The sequence below is a fragment of the Rana temporaria genome, chromosome 4, assembly GCF_905171775.1.
Source record: "Rana temporaria chromosome 4, aRanTem1.1, whole genome shotgun sequence".
NCBI lineage: Eukaryota > Metazoa > Chordata > Amphibia > Anura > Ranidae > Rana > Rana temporaria.
The window spans coordinates 98,814,116-98,838,604 of NC_053492.1; the positions used below are offsets into that span (position 1 = coordinate 98,814,116).

The 24,489-nt window shown below is 41.2% G+C and overlaps 1 protein-coding gene across 1 annotated transcript in view; it reads right to left on the reverse strand.

The window, feature by feature from the left end:
- The window catches only part of SNTG2 (syntrophin gamma 2), a 625,709-nt gene that overhangs the window by 146,887 nt on the left and 454,333 nt on the right, over nt 1–24,489 (reverse strand). The window contains 1 exon segment of the mRNA XM_040348669.1: nt 11,306–11,422. Coding sequence (XP_040204603.1) covers nt 11,306–11,422 — 117 coding nt within the window.

Here is a 24,489-nt window from a genome sequence, read left to right on the forward strand (position 1 = left end):
TCCTCTGATGAAGCCACGTGACTTGGTGTAACATGTAAGGGACGGACTGATTTTTGAAGCAATACATCAGTAAGCTGTCATCAGCTGTTTCTTAGTTTCGTTTTCTTTGATCTTTTAAAATGCACTTGTTAGTGTTTTTACCAATAAATTAGCCTTGGTTTACTACACTATGGGAAGCTACCTTTTTTATTTCCCCATGCTGAGCACCACCGCTGCCAAATAGAAATCTGGAGCCTACAAACATTGGATTATACAGGACGCCCTGAACATCCACAGCTAGTTGCAGATTCAACAACACCCCTTGTGGATATCCATTTAATCAAGGCTTGATTACTACCTTGGGAAGGTAAGCGCATTGTGAGCCCACATTATTTGAAGACCCACATGAGAAGATTTTAAACATTTGTTTATCACTATTGGAGAAGTTTATATTTATTTTTGTCTTTATGGAACTTCCTACACTTTTATGCACGTATAAAGGCTGTATTGTTAGCCTATTATTCCAGGACTGATTTAGGCTTCATATTTATGTTTGCCTGCTGACTTTTGCAGCTATTTTTGTGCACCCTTTTTTTTTTTTTTTTTTTCACTGGCCACTTGCTGGCTGAACGTTTTTATTCATTATTGATGTTTTTATATTTTTTAGCACTTTGTTTCAATTTTAGTTTATTATCAATGTTCACTGATTAACACTTTGATTACTTAGTCATATTCATTGCGCTCGTCACTTTACCTTTCACTATTTTATTGTATTTCTATTTGATATTTATACATTATTAGATTGAGCAGCATCATCACTTTTAGTTCATTACTATTATTTTACTTCACATCTTAAGCTTTACTAGGTAGGCGCAAGAGCACCCTCACTTTATCAGTGTTCAGTGATAGCATAATCTTGGAATTAGGAAACCAAACTGCTACTGGATCCTATTTCCATAATAGATTGAAGTGAACCTGTGACCACATTAGGTACACTGAGGCTGGGTTCACACCATTGCGAACTGGACGTGGATTTTCCCACATCAAATTCACACAGGAGATTGTGCCCTGATCTCCATGGAGCCGCTTCACACATCTCCACAGTGGCTCTGTTGTGAATTGCACAGAAGTCCTGTGCATCTTTTGGCCCATTTGGTAAAGTTCTCCATCATCCAATCATGTGCAAGTAAAAATGCTGTTTTTTTTCTTGCACCAGATTGCGTGTGCTTTACAAAGTTAAGCTTTAGCGCATTTATTAAGCTCAGGTGAAAATAAGTGCAACTGCACTTGCAAAGTGCACAGTCTATTTGTATTTAATAAATCCATCCCACTGTCTGCAGCTGCTCTCTATACCTGCTGTCCTGTAGTGCTGAAATGGTTAAGAGCTATATCAGCAATAGGAGGGTTCTGCTCTGCAGGAAGTGTTCAATATACTGAGTAAGGCAGAATTATACTGTGGGAACTTTAGTTCTGAGGACAACAAGTCTATTGAGTAATCAAGAACATTTGAACTGCATTTCCCAGAGGGTGATTGTCAGGGGGAGGGAAAATAGCTGCATTCTTATTTTCTGCCTGCAGTTATGACTGGACTCCTGTGCACCAAAGGTACAACAGTGCCCCAACGCTAGCTGGCTGAAAAGTTAGGACTAAAGACTCTTCCTTTACAGCTACTCAGAGACCTTCACCTATTGCTTAGGCTAAAAGGTACCCCTCAGGAGACATTGCACCATTACCTAGCTACTGTATTCTTCTAGAATGCCTAGACTAGTTATAGCATTATTATTATTCACATGCTTATATGCACCTTATATTGCTGACTTTGCTGATTCGGGCATTAGCTTATTGATTATGCTGTCTAGTGGACTGTGTCTAAACCTACCTTGTGTGCTCATATTTAAACTGTTAGGTACCAACTGAACTCAAACTTGAGAGTATTTGTTGTGATTTTTGAGGATCTTTGAGAAAAAATTACTTCACATTACAAGCAGCTAGAGAGATGGGTGAGGGTGTTTTATTTATGTATGTATTGTTGTATTTCTTGTTTAGAATATGTAAAATACGTATCGCCTAAACTTTGGGAAAATATATATTTTTATATTTTTTGGGTATATTTATTATAGCAAAAAGTAAAAATCTTTTTTTGTTTATAGCGCAAAAAATAAAAATTGCAGAGGTGATCAAATACCACCACAGAAAGCTCTATTTGTCAGATAAAAAGGATGTCAATTTTGTTTGGGAGCCACATTGCACAACCGCGCAATTGTCAGTTAAAGCGACGATGTGCCGAATCTCAAAAAGTGGCCTGGTCTTTAACCATCAAAATGGTCCAGGGCTTAAGCGGTTAATGTCCCTTTATTGATTAAGAGTGATATTGACTCCTTATCAAGTACTTTGAAAACACCCCTAAGCTTTGATCCCTATAACTATAGCCATTACTACTCAAGGCAAGTTAGATACAAACAGTGCAGAGAAAGAGACACTCATGGGTCTTCCACTTAAGCAACGCTAACAGGTTTATTGGTGGATTGATAAAACTGTTCATATTGCTTCAATGCAATACCTGTCAGTGCTCCTGACAGATCTGACTGACCGTGAGGGGCAGGGGGGGTAACGGGGAATGATCCATCCCATCCGGCCGGCTGACCCACCACGGGGGGTGCGTCTGGTCTGACCGATCTGACCGAACGGGGCTGGGGGGTGACAGGTAGTTTGATTTCCACCCTCCCCCCAAAGGAAATTACAGCCACTGCTTACCTGCCTGTTTGCAATCCCCTGGAGAAAGTATACTGAGCGGTGTATGTGCAGCTCAGTTTACCTTGTGGCACGCTGCCAGAAGATGCCAGTGTTGGTGAGAGACTTTACAGGCAATGGAATTAAGGTATTTTTGCCTTTTGTTCTGCTTTGAGCTTCAAGCAATGGCTAATACAGTACAGGATGCAACTAATATTGTAAAGGAAAACGTGTAAACACACAGATCCCTTCAGGATACTTAGAATATACTAATTAGTTACTGCTCCTGGACTCTTCTTCCCATTTCCTTCTTTTGCTTTCTCACTTACTGATAAACATTCATTCGGTCCCATCATCTGTATGCAAGGAGTATTTATGTACAGGCAGCTGATTTATTTTATTAAACATACATCACAAGATATTCTTAATTAGACATCCCATGCTTGGGTGAATATAACACATGACATTCTGTGATGTATTCATATGATGTCATGTGCTTTGATGTCAGGAAGCTATAACACTAATTATGTTTCTGTATATGAGAGCTAACGGTGAAGAAGTAAAGTATGGGATCATTGCAGGCAGTTTCAAGGTAATTGGAGATTCTATGATCAGTGCCCTCTGAAAAGTCTGTCTACAGACACATATATATATTCGGGAACTATCTTATCGGATCACCTCTGCCAGACAGCAAAGACATATAAGCAGCATCTACTGCAGCACCAGGAAATATCCCCAGCCCTATGATTGAACAGTAAAGAAACACTGCACATTAAAAAAAAGCATCACTATGCATTCCCTACTTTTTCTTACTGCCAGCAACAACATGCAGCTTCTAGCAATGCCCTATATAACAGTCTAAATGTTGCTGGAATGGAGAACATATCAAACCAAATTCAGGTGCTCCATCAGTGTATACTTGATCACTTCCTGCATTAGGCTTGTGTACATGGGCACTCTTAGCCAGGGTGGTGAAAAAAAAAACACCAAATACAGGTCAGCAGGTTTCCATTTATCTTAATTTATCTTAATGATGCAATTTTGATGACAGTTCTGAGCATAGGCGAGTGCACAGGGTGTGCCTGGGCACACCCTAATTACCTTGTGTGCATTAGCATAATTGCTCTGTGTGCAGACCGGGAGATGGGAAAGATCTTCCTCTTAACAGCTCTGCCATAAGAAAAGTGCATATGCATTTCTCTTTTACTGTGCCGGCCAAAAACCCAAGGCAGACTTTTTTTTCTTTGTTTATTTTCTTTGGCACTGCCCCCCATGGCCATTCTAGGTGCAGCCTCCCCAGATATTAACAACACATCTCCAAGGAGGCTACATGATTGAGCACACAGAGTTGCCAGGTGGCAGACCGGACAGCAGGGTGGAGAGGTGGCTAGCTGAAGAGGACCAAGGTGGTGGCGCAGGACACGGGATATGTCCCCTGAACAGCGGATGGCAACAGGAAAATGCTGGAATTACTTTGAAAGGAATGCAGCACTACAGGTAAGAGTGGGGAAAAACAACATGGTGGGGACGTTGAGTATTGCTTTAAGCACTGCTATATTTGAATGCAAAAGCCAACTTTTAACAGTAGTGGCTTCCATTCATGACTGCTTGCTTACTACTGTGATTCTGTGATTGATTCACAACAATCACATGGTACCAGACACCCTGTACCATGTGATTTGCTGTAGCCAATAACAGATCACAACAGTAAGCAAGCTGTAGTGAATACAAGACATTCATGACAGTTAAAGCTACAGTATTGCCTATAACAGTGATCATCAGTTTTATTAGCAATAACAGCGTAAACAAAATAAAATCCCTGCCACCAATGTACTGTATGTGAAAAAAATTAGAAAAAAAATCTTAAAATGTATTTAATTAAAAAAAAAAAAAAAAATTAATAAAAATTATTATAATTTAAAAAAGGGTAAAATTCAGTCAGTATCTTTGATCACCGCCACACCATTTATATGACCATACTATATTGTACTAGTGACTAGGGTTGTCCCGATACCACTCTTTTAAGACCGAGTACATGTACCGATACTTTTTTTCAAGTACTAGCCGATACCGAATACCGATACTTTTTTTAATGTCATGTGACAGTGACGCATTGATGGCTGGCACTAACAGATGTCACTGATGGCTGGGCACTGACAAATGACACTTACAGACATGCTCTCATCCTTTTCCATAACTGCAGAATGTGGTTTAAATGACAATAAATGATGTGAAAATGGCACTTTGCAGCCTACAGTTATAGGTGGTACTGTTCTGGCTTTATAGTAATAAACCTTCTGTTTTAAGCTGTTTACCTGGATTAAATTCATACACAAACTTGTAAAAGGAATCTGTTGGGCTTCCTTTGGAAATTAAAAGGATTAGGTGAATGCTGGTTGATAATTCAAGCCCTTAAACATGTTGTCTCAGTTTACAAGTCCTTTGATAAAAGATACCAGCCAGTCTGCACTTGTTAGCATTACAGTGGTTACAGTAAAGATTGTTTTACAACATGAACAAGGCAATTGCCTGATCCGATACCTGGGACGGGAGAGAGGCAGCGTGTAATGCCTGTGCTGTGTCCCTGTGTGATGCTCTGCTCAGACGGTGGTCATCCAGTGTACAAAAGCCACGCCTCCTCCTCGTCCTCATCTGTGATAGGGGAACTCAGTTTCCCAGCAGTGAGTTAGTGTTCAGTGTTCCGCCTATCTCGAACATCCTCTCATCCTCGTCCATGGGATGATAATGAGAGGATGTCCCTGACAGGCAGAACACTGACTCACTTGCTGGGAGTGTTCCCCTATCACAGACGAGGACGAGAAGGAGGCACGGCTTTTGTACACTGGATGGCCGCCGTCTGAGCAGAGCATGACACAGGGACACAGCACAGGCATTATGCGCTGCTTCTCTTCCGTCCCAGGTATCGGATCAGGCATCAGAGCATTTGTGCGAGTACAAGTACTTGCGCAAATGCTCTGTATCGGTCCCAATACCGATACTAGTATCGGTATTGGGACAACCCTACTAGTGACAGTATATACATATAACATGTAAAAAAAATTATTGTATTTAATTTTTTAATTATTCAAAAAAATTGTAACAAAAAATAACTTAAAAAAAAGTTGCCATGCCTTTTACTGAATACCTTGGACTTTCTGCTTTCCAAAAAGGGGTTATTTGGGGAACATGTGTATTGTCCTGGCATTTTAGGGCCTCAAAAAATGAGATAGGCCGTCAAGATTGATACATTTTCAAATATGCATACCATAGTTTGTAGCTTTCACACAGACTAAATGATATACATTGATTTGGGTTATTTTTACCAAATTAATGTATCAGATTACATTTTGGCCTACATTTATCTGTATAGCAGAAACTAAGAAAAACATGTTTGTTTGTTTTTTAAAAATTGTAAGTATTTTTTTATTTATATAGCAAAAAAATAAAAAAATAAACAATGTGATATAATACCACCAAATAAAAGCTCTATTTGTGTAAAAAGATATACAAATTTCATTTGGGTACAGTGTTGGTACAGCACAGTTATTTCGTTTTTTTTTTCTATTCATGTTTATTAAAACATTATTATAGTTATTATTATTATTATTATTATTATTATTATTATTATTATTATTATACAGGATTTATGCAGTATAGCGCCAACATTTTGAGAAGCTCTTCACAAAATGAACTTTGATGTATTGTAGTGCAGCTCCTACTGACAAAGGCATGATTACAATGAATGTAGAAGATGCAACTGTGGCAGGGTCAGATTCCCTGCGCCCAACAACTGAATTTTCTATTACAGTTGGCATAGAATAAAACATTTGCTTTCCCTTCCATCATCTTTTCTATTGCCAATGAAGCTTACTGGAAATGTAGATTGCAAACCCTCTTCAATAGGAAGGTAGAGAAGGGTTTTTGATTTAAATAATAGTAGGGATGATTATTTAGGTTACTGTATGTTCACGTTTTGTGTGAATTCTAGATATACTTCTGGACACCATAAAAGGTCTACCTTAGAATTTTAGGCACAATTTACAAGGGACAAAAAGACCAACCTTTTCAAGGAAAGAAGCTCCAAACTTTATGAAAAAAATAGAGCAAATATCTGTATACCCAAATAATGACCTAGTAGCTACAATGTTTACACAATCCAACAGTACAAAACTATTTTCACAAAGCCTTGGAAAAGATTCCTATTGTCGATCTGAAAAATTACTTAGCTGTCAATCCTCAGAATTTTATTTTATAACAAAACACGTACTGGACAAAAACAGCATAGCTCTAAGGCTCATGAATACACTTGTGGCCTGATTCCTTTCTTGTTACCATGATTTTTTTTTCTTTTTTTACACAAAGATCTGCTTCACTTATGGTTCCGGAATAAAAGAAGCGCAAAAATAGCCCAAATACTATTAATGTACAATCAAATATTGCAAGCACATGGATAAAGGCTATCTCTTTGGAGAATATAAAATATATGTAGTAACTGGTTCTGAAGTACTGTATGTTCTAGTTCTATCAAAGAATAAGACAACAATAAGTTATTTTTCAATAATATTTGTTGGATGTTGTCTGCAAATGTGAAAACTAGTTCTAACATTCACTTCCAATCCATGCAGTTTTATAGATAAGAAACCTGCATATTTTTGGGAAATCTACATCTTGTATATGTACAGTACAGCACATACTTCCTAATATGTAAGGTATTTAAGGTCTTCAGTTAAGGATAAATTTAAATTATTTTTCTTTTTTCAGTTTTGGATAGAGTAGGTATGATTTTTCCTCTCCCTCACTGACCATTGTGTCTAGGATTGAAACGGATGAGAAATACAGAATTAGAGGGGAATGTGGAAGTGATGAGAAATTCACTGAAACATTAAAAAAGAGAAAGCTTCCAGGGAAACCTGTTCAAGTGAAATGTGGCAGGCCCAGGTTGGAGTCTAACCTAGTTGGCCTATAGTTTGTGCTCTGAGGATGCTAGGAGTGGCAGCTGGTCAACAACTGACCGTGCCATTTTTTGTGTTTAGTGCCATCAGTGCATCTTCTGTATTAGGCTGCAGCTGTCAGTGAAGAGGACACATTGGGTGGAAGTATCACTTGGCTTAATGATGTAGCACCTGGACTTAAACATGACCAGGTCAGCTCTGCTGTCTCTCTGCTGTTAAAGTGAATGTAAACCCTCCATACACCCAGTGAAGTGAACAGCCTCAGACGATACACAGAGATTAACCAAATCTCCCTATATAGGTTTTATATGTATATATGCTGTCTTCACATTTATATACTGTTTAGAAAGTTGAGATTGTGTTAGGAAATTTTCTCTTCCTGGTTAACACAGTGTGATGTCTGGGCATACAGCCAAGATAGCTAATATTGCTGATTGAGGAAAGGCACACACCCCCTCTCATCATAGGCAGATACTCCCAGAGCTGTTCTGTAATAGGAGCTGCTCTCTGCTAATCTATTTTAGCAACCTCCTTTGACAAAAGATTCAGACTGATTTTGTCTAAAAAGTCAAAAAATATGTCAGGAGTTCTCAGGCTAATAACAGAGGACCCGTTCAGAAGAGCGCTATAAGACTTAGCTCATTGAAAAGAGATAACAAAATACTGCAGATATATGTGCCCAACTCAAATTTCATGAATTGGGTTTACATCCACTTTAAGGTTTAATTTTGCATGTAAAGACTACAGAGCAGGACTGAACACAGCAAGGTGCTTTAACAGGACACGGATGCCGAACACTGTACTGGCTGTCAAGTCCTAACCTGACTCGTCCATGGCAAAAGACCAAAGCACTTCCAGCCCTCCACCAGCAAACTGACATGCACTGTCCCCTTTCAGCAATTCATTACTGGCACTTAACCCATTTATTGATGGACTTTATCCTTTTGCTAAATCTTCTTTCAGGTGTGTACCCCTGCAATTAAAAATATGTACAGGCTTCTACAAACAGGCCAGCAAATAACAAGTATCAGAAAAATAAATGAAAAAAGGACTGATACATTAAAGTTGAAGGAAAGGGTAGGGGGTACAAACAGTCTGGTCTAGGGGAGCTGAAAGCATAAATCCATCCCTGCTAAGATGGGATTTCACCTTATTTTTTAAAGACTTCTGATGTGTTTATGAGACAGAAAGGAAATCTACCCAATGGGGCATAGACAACAAGGAAACCTGGCAGGTGTTATAACCATCTCCAACTCTTTGCAAAAATATACTTTATTTGTCTATAAACAAAGGCCCGGATTCACATACATTGGCGCATATTTATGCCACCGTAGCGTATCTAATATACGCTACGCCGACGCAGCGCACAGAGGCAAGCACTGGATTCACAAAGCACTCGCTCATAAAGATACGCTGGGTTTCCTCGGCGTAAGCCAGCGTAGGTGGAAGTGGGCGTGAGCCATGCTAATGAGGCGTGACCCCATGCAAATGATGGGTCAAGCGCCATAGAAGTACTTAAAATGAACGGCGCATGCGCCGTCCCGTGGCCACATCCCAGTGCGCATGCTCAGAATCACGTCGGAACTACTCCTTAAGATACGCCGGATCACTGCCTACGACGTGAACGTAACCTACGCCTAGTCATATTCACGTACAACGTAAATGACAAAAGATACAGCGGCTTGTGTTCCCTGGTCCATACCTTTGCATGAGTTGCGCCTCCTATATGGGGAATAACTTTACGCCGGACGTACGACTTACGCAAACCACGTATATTATGCGCCGGCATATCTCCCTCATTTGCATATGTGCATAGAAAATCAATGGGAGCAGAAAATACGCCCAGCATAAATATGCGCCCACGATACCACGGCATAGGCAAGTTACGTTGGTCGTAGGAAGCCTATTTTTAGGCGTATCTCAGATTGTGGGCACAGCGCACAGATACGACGGCGCATAGTTACACTTACGCTGCGTATTTCGAGATACGTCGGCGTAAGTGCTTTGTGAATCCGGGCCAAAGGGTTTATCCATTATACATGGGCAGTTGATAGAGCCATGCGAATCATTGCTTCCGAACCAGTGAACAAATCACTATACAAAACTGCTGGCTGATAAAATTAAAGGACTTTCAGTTCCATCAGACCACCTGATAATGACCTGACTGTTAATGCTTTATAGTAACTTTTGAGTCATGCCATTTCTTATTACATAATTTCCTAATGCTCCTTTTTCTCCTGGGAAGATACATAGACAGATAACTAAGACAATATTGGATTTTTAATTTAAAGTGCACCTGTCATAAAAATGTATAAAGGCTGCAATTTTGTTTTCTTTGATACATGTGCCATATACACCAAGGCATTTGTTTGACAATTCCTTGCCTTTAAAAACATTCAATTATTGAATTCTGGTGTTTAGATCCAGCACCCAAACTTCTGTAATGTTCAATAAACCATGCTAGGCCATTGAAACAATCACACAGACTAGAAAAGTGGGCATGAATTTAGAACTTTCCATGTGCATATTTGTTCAATGATTACAACTTAAAGGGGTTGTAAAGGAAAAAGTTCTTTTCACCCTAATGCATTCTATGCATTAGGGTGAAAAAACTTCTGAGTATACGCCCCCCCCCCCCCCGCCCGCGTTATACTTACCTGACCCCTCGAAAGTCCCGTGCTCGGCCCCGACATCCTCTTCGCCACTCAGCCTGGCCGTTGATTGGCTAGAGCGGATGGATTGAAAGCAGTGCAGCCATTGGCTGGCGCTGCTGTCAATCACATCCAATGACGTGGCACGCCAAGGGGCGGGGCCGTGTGATACAGTGAGCAGCTATGGCCACTCGCTGTATCACAGGAGCGTGCCCGCAAGGACTCCACACTATGCGAGGGAGCTCGCATGAATGTGTGGAGTTCTTGCAGGGAGGATCACAGACAGCCGCCGAGGGACCCCAGAAGACGTGGATTCGGGGCCACTCTGTGCAAAACAGTGTTTGTTATTTTAAACAAATTTGTTTTCCTTTACATATCATGTAAAGGGGTTGTAAAGGTTTGTTTTTTATTTTCTAAATAGGTTCCTTTAAGCTAGTGCATTGTTGGTTCACTTACCTTTTCCTTCATTTCCCTTTTAAATGTTTTTTTTTGTCTGAATTTCTCACTTCCTGTTTCTCCTTAGTAAACTTGCCCCCATGTTCTAGCTGGGGGTTAGTCAGCCAGAACAGCTTACTGAGGAGGAACAGGAAGTGAGAAATTCAGACAAAGAAAACAAAGAAAAAAAAACATTTAGAAGGGAAATCGAAGGAAAAGGTTAGTGAACCAACAATGCACTAGCTTAAGGGAACCTATTTAGAAAGAAAAAAAAAACCTTTACAACCCCTTTGAGATAAGATAATTATTGCAGAGGCTCAGCATGACAAACAGACAACTAGCATTTTCAAAAGTTGGTCAGTCTCCCTAAAGCTCACATTCCATTACCTATACTTGAGTCCCATGAACAGGTTCTCTTTAATCCAAGTTGTTCACAATAAATTCGATTGAGTCTTCAGAAACTCAGAAACTGTTGTACCATATAATACTGTGGCTTGGCATATTACCAGAAGTTAATTAAAATTTGAGTGAATAAAGCAATAATGTTTATCATCTTACTGGTGGCGACTTGAAGATGTAGAATGATGATCCCTTCAGAACCAGGAATTTAAATTTATAAACATGCGATCCATCTGATCCTTGTACCTTCTCACCCACCCAGCCCATATGCAAGATCTGGGGAGAAAAAAGAAATTACAATTTATGTCATAATACTGTAGGGGGAAAAAAATATGTTATTTTAAAATAATTACTGAATATAGATATGTTGGAGGCAAGAATACAGATGCATAAATACTGGCTGGACAAAGTTCCAGTGAAGCCTGAGGTGCAGAAGAAGACACATGAATGGAGAAGAGCTCTTCTGTAGAAGTACTTCTAGGCACAGACTGGAAATATAGCATTTACAACAATTTTCTGGCAGTAGTTCTCTTTCAAACTACCTGCGCCTAATTGAGGCAAGCTTTTGCGTCAGTTTCAGTAACAGTAGATGTCACGTGTGTAGTTCTTAGTACAGCCACTTTAAGTTCTGAACTTGCGTACAGAGAGACACCAGTGCTTGGAGTGGGGTGAGTCTGTGCTGTGAAGCTGACATTAATGTGACAGCTTCCCGCACAGGGCTTTATCTCCAGTCCCGTTCAGCTAATTTCCTCAGCTGAAAGTGGAATATGAACAAAGGGGTTGGGGATGTTGGTAATGCCCATATTTGGAAAAAGTCACATGGGAGGTGGACCTGATAGGGAACTAATCTCCATGGTCAAAGCACCCGAAGCCTGATAAGGAGCTGAGAGACTAGGTCCCCATTAAGTCTTGCTTTTAATTGCTTGGTTTTAATTGACAGTGCACAGAAACGCATATCCTATTAATGCAAAATTCTAAGGAATGTCAATAACAATTTATATAACTATAATTTATATTTAAGGCACTATGTGATGTTCTGATGGAGACAAGTTTTGTATAGGTTTTGCCATGGCAAAAGGGGGTATGCATGCATGTGGAACAACAATAGTGACTGTCAAAGAAGGTCCAGCTCAATTGTTCAATCTACTGTATGTTCACCACTGCATGAATACAAGGTTCTATGTGAAATGAAAGAAGTTGTGTAAAGTGCAGTAGCTCTTAAACAATCATAACTCATCTTTCACTATCTGAATACAGTGAACACATTTGTTCTGTTGCTATTCTTCCACTGGCTGACTTTACTGTTCCACTGTGAATAGCAAGTGTTGTGAACAGATTTCATTAGCGATACCTCAGATTATACACTGAATAATTTAGAGATGGGCCCCCACCTCCCTTTCCCCACTGTGCCATATATATATATATATATATATATATATTTATGGTCGTTACCCTCTGACCGAGAGAGATGTGGATCACATAAACACGCGACAAGACTTACAACATAAATAGACCTGAAGTGTGCCTTGGTGGTCTGGTCAGTATGCCAAGAAAAGGGGGCATACCCAAGGTAAGTAATGGGTAGTTAATTGAAGAAGGACATGCTGAGAAGTGCCCTGAAAAAGGGAACGGCGGGAGGGTGTCGAATGCGATTGAATGCGCAGACTCACGGACATGAGGTGAGCTGGGAAGAGTTGGCCCAGTGACGTGTAGTACTGCACACTGAACCGACAAAGAGCATGTGTGAGTGGGCTGCTTAAATACCCTCCGGGCTCCTCCCATAAACTCAGGCCACCATACTGGCCTTCTTATTTATGGTCGTTACCCTCTGACCGAGAGAGATGTGGATCACATAAACACGCGACAAGACTTACAACATAAATAGACCTGAAGTGTGCCTTGGTGGTCTGGTCAGTATGCCAAGAAAAGGGGGCAAAAGACTCAGATAGGGAAATAGTGTATATTGATTTCTTGTATTTATTGAGCCAGCTTGGTAAAGGCTTGTGCCATTCCTTCATGAGGATTTGGGATGTATGTGGCAAAACAAGGAGACTTCCATCAGCCTGGTATCTTGATTACGTAGTCTGGTACTCCCTGTTGGGAGGCAACTGAGACTGCTCCAATTCGGAAAGAATGTCCAGAGAACTGACTGGGGTTTGAAGCCCAAGTTACTTAGGAGGATTCTGACATGCTTGACACACTGGCTGACACTCAGGGAGCTGGTTTAGAAAGGGTAGCAACGAGCTACCATCAGATTGGCTGGGTAGATGGAGCAGTAGTGGGTCGAGCACCGTCACTGGGCGTCAGGTGTTGTCAGTCTGAAACAGGTTGATGTCAACGAGAGGGGCCTGTTTGTTGCGTTTGCAGACTGTGAGAGAGTGTAGTGGTTCGAAAGCGAGTCGGGTGGCGTCGGAGCAGTGTGTGACTGCCGGAGCCGCTGACTAAATTCACTAGGTTGTAGGGAACCGTAGGAGGCCTGGTAGATGGCTGTTGGGTGACTAGACTGGGCAAAGCCCTAAACAGGGAACGAGTAAGGATTTTAGACATGTCCTTAAAGAGGGGACTCTTGAAAGGTAGGCGCTTGCCACTGACTACAGGTTGGTGCTTCTGTATGCCCTGTAGGAGGGACTTGACTGCATGGGCTCGAGAATACTGACGGTTTACTGGGGTCCTGCAGGGACAGGAAATGCTGGATGCCATCTAGATATGGCTTGAGAAATGGTCAGCTGCACGTGGCAATACGATATGAAGGCTAGGATGTGTCCAACTGCTGCTTCAGGGCAAGGGGCCAAAAATTTGCGATTAGTGTTCCAAGCAGTGCGATAGGCCTTCAGTGTGTTGCGTGCCAAGGAGTGGTTAATAAGTTGGATTGCGTTGGCGAGATGCGACTTCAGTCCATCGTCAGCAATGTCCATGGTGGGACAGGGATAGTTGTTGGGTCGGCTCCAGGCTCTTGCTGGAAAAAACATCCATTCCAAGGTTGGAATAGGAAAGCGCATCAGCTGCTTTTTGCATTTGCCTGGAAAAGGTCTACATAAGATATTAACTGGTGACGGAGTGACAGCTGCGCGAGCCTGCGCAGGAAGTGATGGGGAGTGACTTAGATCTATCTTAATTGATGATGTCGGCTGTGGCCTGATTGTCTGTGGTGAAGAACAGTGTCTGTCCTGTTCAAGTGTGGTCCCAGACCTGGGCAGCTGCCACGATGGGGTGCAGCACGAGGCGTGATGAAGACTGGGTGAAGCAAAAATTTAAGAGAATTTCTGGGGGCCAAGTTTTGGAGAACCAGTGGCGGCCTAAAAATGGCTGCAAAAGTCTTTGGTGGCTCGGCTGACACTGCCGGGATGAAGATTGAAATGATGTTCTATCAGGTGGGGAAGTTGTCCCACATAGCTAAGTCTGCTACTGATGCTTGGTCTAGTTTGAGAACTTGGACTGGATCTTGCATTGGTGTGAGAAAATCAAGACAATACACAGGTGCTCAACAAGACGATATACATGCACTCGCAGGCCAACGTGCACTCGCAGGCCAACGTGCACTCGCTGGTGCTGGATGAAAACCTGAACTAACCGCAGGGAAAAAACTGAGAAAAGATGAGTGGCCCGCGTGCCACTGAAGATGAATGGCCAACTGGGTGCCACTGTGTGTTTGTGTGGCTGATTGTTTGTCACTGAGGTGTGTTTGCAAGTTTAGTTTGTATTCGGGTTTGCACGTAAGTGTTTTATACTACTGCAGACAATATTGTGCGGTTGCAAGGGTGTCAGTGAGTGTCAGGTTGCTGGGACGATATTGTGTGGTGGCAGGGGCCTTGAGTATGAAGGTTTGATGGTATTGGTGGTTGCAAGGGTCTCAGTCTGGTTTGCTGAGACGATATTGCGTGGTTTCAAAGGTGTCGATGATTATGAGGTTTGTTTTGAGATGGCATGGTGTGGTTGCACAGGTCTCAACAAGTGAGGGGTTGCTGAGACGATGTTGCGTTTCGCAATGGTCTCAAATGAGTGTCGGCCGCTGAGACAACTTTGTATGGCTGCAAGGGTCTAAATGGGTGTCAGGTTGCTGAGACGATATTGCATTTGCAATGGTCTCAAATGAGTGTCAGGTTGCTAAGATGACTTTGTATGGCTGCAAAGGTCTGAACGGGTGTCAGGTTGCTGAGATGAGATTGTGTGGTTGCAAAGGTCTAGAAGGGTGTGAGGTAGCTGAGATGATATTACATTTAGCAAGGGTCTCAAATGAGTGTCAAGTTGCTGAGACAATATTCCCCTTTATTTTAATTTTTTTAATGAAAACGACTGTGAATGAAACGCTGGTAAACATGAGTTACCGCATCTGGCAGTGTTTACAAGCTGTTACAGGCATTGGCGTTTCGAATGCCTCTGAACATCCGTCTGAACCCATTTTTTTTTCTTTTTTTACCAACAGCAGTGTACATGAGGCCAAAGATGATTTGTCTGGCTGCAAGGGTCTCAATGAATGCCAGGTTGCTGGGGCGAGACTGTATGGTCACAAAGGTCTTTGACGAGTGGGAGGTTGCTCAAGACAGTATTGCGTGGTTGCAAGGGTCTCGATGAGTGTGGCGCTGCTGAGATGGTATTGTGTTTGCAAGGGACTCAACAATGGTGTGAGGCTGCTGAGACGGTATTGTGTGGTTGCAAGAGTCTTGATGAGTGTGGGGCTGCTGAGACGGTATTGTGTTTGCAAGTGTCTGAACTATGGTGTGAGGCTGCTGAGACGGTATTCCGTGGTTGCAAAGGGCCTTGATGAGTGTGGGGCTGCTGAGACGGTATTGCGTTTGCAAGGGTCTGAACTATGGTGTAAGGCTGCTGAGACGGTATTGCGTGGTTGCAAGGGTCTTGATGAGTGTGGGGCTGCTGAGACGGTATTGCGTTTGCGAGGGTCTCAACAATGGTGTGAGGCTGCTGAGACGGTATTGCGTGGTTGCAAGGGACTTGATGAGTGTAGGGCTGCTGAGACGGTATTGCGTTTGCAAGGATCTCAAAAATGGTGTGAGGCTGCTGAGACGATTTTGCATGGTTGCAATGGTCTCAACAGGTGTCAGGTTGCTGGGCCGAGATTGTGTGGTGACAATTTATTTTTTACTGCTTTTTTTTTTTGCGTTTTGTAAGGGTCATGTGTTGCAAGGGTCTTAACAAGGGTATCAGGCTGCTGAGACAATTTTGTGTGCTTGCAAGAGTCTCCATGAGTGTGGGGCTGCTGAGACGGTATTGCGTTTGCAAGGGGGTCAGGCTGCTGAGACAATTTTCTGTGCTTGCAAGAGTCTCCATGAGTGTGGGGCTGCTGAGACGGTATTGCGTTTGCAAGGGTCTCAACAAGGGTGTCAGGCTGCGAAGACGAATTTTGCGTCGTTGCAACGGTCTTAACGGTGTCAGGTTGCGGGGCTGAGATTGTGTGGTGGCAATTTTTTTTTTTCTGCACTTTTATATTTCTTTTTGCGTTTTTTTTTTTTTTTTTTTTTTCGTTTTGTAAGGGTCATGTGTTACAAGGGTCTTAACAAGGGTGTCAGGCTGCTGAGACGATTTAGTGTGGTTGCAAGAGTCTCGATGAGTGTGGGGCTGCTAAGACGGTATTGCGTTTGCAAGGGTCTTAACAAGGGTGTCAGGCTGTGGAGACGAATTTTGCATCGTTGCAACGGTCTCAACAGGTGTCAGGTTGCTGGGCTGAGATTATGTGGTGGCAATAGTTTTTTTTTTTTTTTTGCGTTTTATATATTTTTTTCCTTTTTGCGTTTTTTTTTTTTTTTTTTTTTGCATTTTGTAAGGGTCATGTGTTGCAAGGGTCTCAGCAAGGGTATCAGACTGCTGAGATGATTTGCATGGTTGCAAGGTCTCAATCAATAAGAATTGGGTTACTGTGGGATAGAAACACCTGGTTTGTTTGTACCTTAAGCAAGCAGTATAAGGTAGAAGGACAACGCCTGTTTGAATCGTAGGTTCCATAGGGGCCACTAATGAACGATATGGGAGACAATGAATGGTAGCAAATTGATAGAACATAAAGAATGTAATAACAACTCTTACTTGCGACAGTGGGCCATGCGAGGGAGTTTGCGGCGGACTGTGGCTGGAGTGAAACATGTCGGGAACGTGTAGCGTGATGCCGTGCATGGGGCAAAACAACGAGGTTTGGTGTAGTAAATAGAACACGAGAAGTGCGTATCAATGCTTTGTAAGCTCCACTGCGGGAACCGAACATATGGTACAGGTGACACCATGAGTGGCCACGAATTTGACAAATAAGCTAACGAATCCTACCTGGGACAGTAAAGTGCGACTGGGTTTGCTTTGGACTGAAGTGGATGTGCAACGCATCCCAAGAGTGTGGTGTGGCGCCATGCATGACACACAGGCAATAACTTTGGTAAATAAATGAGAGAGAAGAGCCGTGTACAAGCAATTCGTAAGTTCTGCTGCGGGAACTAAAACACACGACATGGGGGAAACAATGAATGACAACGGTAGAAAGTATGCAATGTATCTGATACAAAATGGTTGTAAAATGCATGCAATGAATCCGATACGAATTGATAGTAAGGAGTATTGAACGAATCTGATACAAATTGGTTGTAGAGTGTATGCTACCCCTTGCTTTGAAACCGAACACCTACCAACCACCCATCCCCCCAGGCTAATCAAGTGCAGACAAGGCACCATGTGAGTCCAATTACCACCTCAATCTGCCAAAGAACCCATACAAACACATGTCAATCTCCAAATGGATTTACAAATGAATCGTATGTTTGGCAGAAGGAAGTTACAAATGTACTACGCCTGAGCCGAATGATGTTGGAACATAAGCAAAAGTAACTCAGGCAGATTTTTTCCCAAAAGGGATGCAGGATAGGAAACATAACGAATTGCAAGATTGCACAAGATACGAAAAGGTTTGAATCCTACCTGCGAAGTAAGCGGGAACCGCCGGCGAAGACCATGAAGGGAGAAGCCGCAAAGCGCTTGCGATGTCGAATGCGATTGAATGCGCAGACTCACGGACATGAGGTGAGCTGGGAAGAGTCGGCCCAGTGATGTGTAGTACTGCACACTGAACCGACAAAGAGCATGTGTGAGTGGGCTGCTTAAATACCCTCCGGGCTCCTCCCATAAACTCAGGCCACCATACTGGCCTTCTTATATATATATATATATATATATATATATATATATATATATATATATATATATATATGACCTCATCTTGATTTTTAATTAGACTGAGACAAACAAATGACCAAATGAGCATTGGGCTTTCGCTTTAGAAGCCAATAATTTTCTGCAAAATCACCATCATGGGATCACCCTATTTATTTGTAAAATAAAGGCTTTGTACAAATCAAAAATGAACTATCAATGGATAACTTGAAAAAAAAAAAGAAATTGACTAAAACCCATTACATTTTTCATTTAAAAATAAATACACTGCCTGATAGTAGGCATCTGTTGTAATTATTATTACAAAAAAACATTGCTGTGGCATTTTAACTGTTTAGACTGCTAGTTTTATTACTATTTTTAAGCAGAAAACCTTCTGCTATTTTCTCTGAAACCAATTTCACTTTACTATAATGCTGACTTCACTGACTTCAGGGATGACCCTCACTTATTGTCCTCACATGTTCAAAATGGAGCCCTTGATTTTTTTCGTACTCCATTCAGTACAATGGAATTGGGCGACTTCGGAGCGGCTTGCAATGACTTCCATTAACCTCCCTAGCGATATGATTCTTTCAGATTGTAGGTGCTGAAAGCGGTACAATTATTTTGCATAGAAATTTGGCGTTTTATATTGTATGCCTGTAATTCTTAGGAATAACTCACTTAAATCTGTCCAAACAAGAGTCTAGTGGACATCCCGGGTATAATAAAGTTTGAAACACAAAACCATAAATTATAATATAATAAATAACTATAAATAATTATAATACATAATAATATAATACTAATAAAAATTATTCAATAATGTAATCAAATAAAAAACACTGACATTTGCTCAGTTTCAGAATTGTCGCTGTCATTAGATTTAGTGTTTGATGACGAAACCACTTTTGACATAAAGGGACACTTTTTGGTTGCTATGGACAATCTCCAGTTTCCAGGCAGAAAGAAAAGTATTTATAATATAAAAGTGCATGCAGGACACTGGGCAGACCACTAGGAACAAAGGGTGTGTGTAATTATTTTATACGGTACTGTAATCTGTAAGATTACAGTTAACTGTATGTGTACTGTGTTTTAACTTTTTTGAATTTGGTGCCGATCTCCGTCCCCATGCGTCATAACGTCGCAGGGAACGGAGCTCGGCGGCACTCGGCACTGTGTAAATCGAGCGAGGAGACAGCTTGATCACACAGCGGGGAGACATCGCAGGATCCAGGTAACTAACTCCCTGCCTGTATCCTGCGATGCAATCCCAAGTCTGGCTCTGGGTTACCGGTATTGGTGCTGAAATTCCACCCCGACCCAGACTCAAGAATACCACTAGGCAGGTTAAAGAAGTTGTTTGCAAGACGCAAATGCTGTGCAAAGCAGCTTCAGAGTCGGTCGACTTTGAAGCCACCCCTGTAAACTAAAGGTTGCTCAACAACACTATTCTCAGAACTGTTTTAGATGTGACAATTCCTTAGGCAGCCATAGCTCTACAAAAAAGAAAAAAAAAGATTTTAGGAAAAAGTTGTAGAATAGGTAAGTATAAATATTATTTCATTGCAGATTTTTTTTTTTTTAAAGCTGAAAGAGTCCCCCCTTTGTGAGCCAGCAACTGATGCTTTGTGAGTCTACTGGCTCTCAATTCCAGATGTTACTGACAGTTTCAGTTCCCACAATCTGGAGACAGTCAAAGTGGTTCTCATTTGAATTTTCACTATGCCATATACATACAGTAGTAGTGACATGCAGGCTGCAGGATTAATAGAAAAATTTAAAATCTGGCATCTGCAATGCTAAAAAAATCTGGCATCTGCAGTGCTAATGCTTTATTATTGGAATTGTCTGATTATATTTCTTATGGCGTGTACACATGCTCGGAATTTCCGAAAACAAATGTTCGATGGGAGCTTTAGAGCATGCGTAGGCTCCATCAGACATTTGCTGTCGGAATTTCCCACAACAAAAATGTGAGAGCTGGATTTAAAATTTTCGGCCAACTAAATTCCGACGCACAAAATTTCACGCATGCTCTGAATCAAGTACAAGACGGAAGCGCTCGGTCTGGTAAAACTGGTTTTCGTAATGGAGATAGCACATTCGTCACGCTACAAATTTGTTAATCTTTTAATGCAGCACATTTTCTTCTTCTTTATAATGCTAGAATAATGAAGTTGTTTTGCTGCTGATATTCACACAGTTCTTACAAACTGATTTCTTTATTATTTCTGAAGAAAGGTAACGGACTGAAAAGCATGAGGCTGAAAATCGTGAATCGTTTCTCACCAAACTTCTACTAACATGAGATTAGCAGAAGGAGCCCAAAGTGTGGCGCAATTGGTATTGAACATCCCTTTTAGAGTGCCGTTGTACGTGTTGTACGTGACCGCATTCTTGGCGATCGGAATTTCCAACAACATTTGTGCCACCGTGTGTCTGCAAGACAAGTTTGAGACAACAACGTTTTGTTGTCGGAATGTCCGATCGTGTGTACGCGGCATTAACATTTTCTGTACACCAACAACTTACAGAACACCTCCAGTTCCCCACTTTGCATTGAAGTTTTTGTCAATTTTAGAAAGATTGAAATGGAAAGGTCTTTTTTTTTAATCATTGAACTACAAGTAAGTGGCTTGTGCAAATTTTTATATGTGAGAAAATTGCAGCACCAAAACTCGCACACTGCAGCCTGGATCACAACAGCTTTCACCCATTGGTTCTTTAGTAGTCTTGCCTGTTATGTGCCGCTCAGTTATGTGATAACCAAACATAACAAAAGGAGGGCTCTCATAATGTAGTACTAAAAAGCTTTACTAAAAAATATATACAATACCATATCAAACAGCTGAATACCCTTCAAGCCGCCACTGGCTCGCAAGACAGTAGCATGTCTCGTCAGTTGACTTTGGAATACATTCTATGGAGTTTGCCTTCTATTTAAGCCTCAAAATGGCTATTTATTAAAGGGGTTGTAAAGGTAAAAAAATGATTCCCTAAATAGCTTACTTTACCTTAGTGCAGTCCTCCTTCACTTACCTCGTCCGTCGATATTGCTTTTAAATGTCCTTATTTCTTCTGAGAAATCCTCACTTCCTGTTCTTCTGTCTGTAACTCCACACAGTAATGCAACACTTTCTCCCTGGTGTGGAGAAAGCCTCTTGAGGGGGGAGGGGGGAGCAAGGGTGTCAAGACGCCCACTAACACACAGCTTCTTTCTCTATCTGCAAAGTAGAGAGCGTCCTGACCCTCCTGCTCGCCCCCTTCCTCCTCAAAAGGCTTTCTCCACACCAGAGAGAATGTGTCGCATTACTGTGTGGAGTTACAGATAGAAGAACAGGAAGTGAGGATTTCTCAGAAGAAATAAGGACATTTAAAAGCAAAATGGAAGGATGAGGTAAGTGAAGGAGGACTGCACTAAGGTAAAGGAAGCTATTTAGGGAAAAAAATCTTTACCTTTACAACCCCTTTAATACAATTTGGAGTAGCTTACTTTCTACCCTTTCTGGACTCTTTAACCACTTTAAGACTGCACACTGCACATATACTGTGGCAGGGCGGCTCTATTGCGCGAAACAATGTACCGGTACATTGTTTTGTGTAATAAATACAGGGAGCGGGAGCCAATTCTCGTGGCCAGTGGCCGCGATGTCCACTGGCCACCCGCGATCGCGGTGAAGAGAGGCAGAACAGGGAAGAAGGAGGAAGTAGTAAGGAGACATCGCTGGAATCGGCAGTAGAGGAGTGTTTTCCTTCTGGGTCATACTTATGGAGGAGAGACGGTCTGACGAGTAAGAATATGGAGACACAGACAGAGTGACAGCATTCCTGGATCTCTTGGGTTGGCTTGTTTGATCACATGCGCTGTTGATCTATCGTTTTGGTAAGCAGTTAGGACATAAGTGGTGGAGGCTACTCTCATCAGTTTTACTGATTCACAAGATTGTGTCTGGACCTCTTATCACCCATTCGGAGAGTCTTCTGCCATCTCTGTCTTTTTTTGAACTTTTGGGATACACCTATCCATATGGACTTTTTATTACTTCACTTGTGTATCAGATACTAATAGTGCACTGGTGTTATTTGTGCACTATATACAGCATACTGTTTATTCTATGTTGTTTTAAATTCACATTTCTTATATGCAGCACAGCTTTTTCTTTTTTCTTTTATTTTTTATTTTAGAACAGGGATCTGCCTATGTAAACAAGACAGATCCCTGTTCTGACAGGGGAGGAGAGAGAGATCAGCTGTTCCTAGTGATCAGGAAAAGCAATCTCTCTCTACTCCCAGTCAGTTCGTCCCCCTGACAGTTAAAAAGCACCACCCTAGGGAACCCTTAATTCTTTGATCACCCCCTAGTGTTAACCCCTTCCCTGCCAGTGCCATTTATACAGTGACCAGTGCACTAGTCACCAAAAAGTGTCACTTAGGGTCAGATTTGTCACCTGCAATGTCTCAAACCCTCTAAAAATCTCTGATACCTGCCATTAAAAGTAAAAAATAAATAAAAAGTCCCTAAATCTTTTCTCTATTTTGTAGACACTATAAATTTTATGCAAACCAATTAATATATGCTTATTGGGATTTTTTTATATATATTTTTTTCAAAATTGGTGCTATTTTTTTAGTTTATAGCGCAAAATATAAAAACCGCTGCAGTGATCAAATACCACCAAAAGAAAGCTCTATTTTTGTGAAAAAAATACATCAATATTATTTGGGTACAGCACATCCGCGCAATTGTTGGTTAAAATAGCGCAGTGCTGTGTCGGAAAAAATGGTCTGGTCATTAAGGGGGGTAAATCCTTCCGGGGCTGAAGTGGTTAAGGTAGCACGGCATAATGTAATCCTGCAGTCAAGCTATGGTTAATTGTGAGCGTGGTTTCAGAGGGGGGACCATGTAGGCAGTACCTTTATGTAGTGTGTTCTGTTAGTACGCTCAGTTCCCCATGCTGCTGTCTAGCCAAGCAGTGGCAGCTTGTAAGTTCTTTTTAGCTGTTTGACGTGCTGTTGTATGTAAATATTTTAAATAAAGCTTTTTGGTACTACACTATGAGAGCCCTCTTTTTGTCCTCTTTGGTTATCACATTACATACCGACTGGCACATAACTGGCAAGACAAAACCATCTATCTATGGGCTTGTCACACATGCGCTGTCTACCTCTATCCATGAGGTAGAGGTTCTGGCAAGCTGAATACTTACTTCCAGGTGTCGGGCCTTATCTCCCAGAACACTGCAGATCCAAGACTTGGATGTCACTTTGTCCATTTGCCTGGTGGCTTTTTCTGTTTGCACATGGGATCATTAATTTATCCAATTGTGGACATTATATGCTTATTTCAGTCATTATATTTTTTTTATAGTTCTGTTGATTCATTTACGTCCTATTTCTAGTGTTGTTTTTTTAATTCTATACATATATCATTTCTTTGACATGTGAAATTTAGATGTAGCGTTTTGAAGCTGTAATTCCTTTGCTAGCTGCCCAGACTTTAGTGCAGACTATAGGATTTAGACTTTTTGTGTTTTAGCAAATGTTTATGCCATATCAATTTTGAATGAAAGTGAGATTTTCCTTTAACCACTTTCGACCAAAGTTTGATCACAGAATGGATGTTCGGGTGAAATCAGCCTATCTATTTTTATCTATAAGATAGACAAAGTAGTAAACTGTTGTTGATAGGTTGCCCTGATCTATTTAAACATTTTTGCAATGCGAAGGTCGTTGAATTTGGTAGGAAATAACTGTGTATATGGTCAGCATTAATTTTTGCTTGACATGAATTGACGCTCAAAGAGATGCCTGGCAAATGTTTGCCAATATAACATGAAATATGATACAATAATGTCAACAAAATTCTACTGTGGTCAGTATAAATGCTTGTGTGTTGTCTGTTTGTCCTGTAGAGGCAAGACTCCTATAGTGTGATTTTCAAGTACTGAATCGAGTGAATAACCTAAGTAACATTCCATTCAAACAGCAACCGAGCAAAATGTTACTATGAAAAGATTAAAGGAAATTTGTGTAGAAAGTGTATTGACTCCAGCAGTGCTAAATATGGCTTCTGATTTATTGTGCTCTATTCCTGAAAACAATGCTATGCGGGTCGAGGTTTGTAAATCTTAATCAATGAAGGGTTCTTTTTGTGGTTTTCCCAGTGTGAGTCTTTAATAAATCCAGCA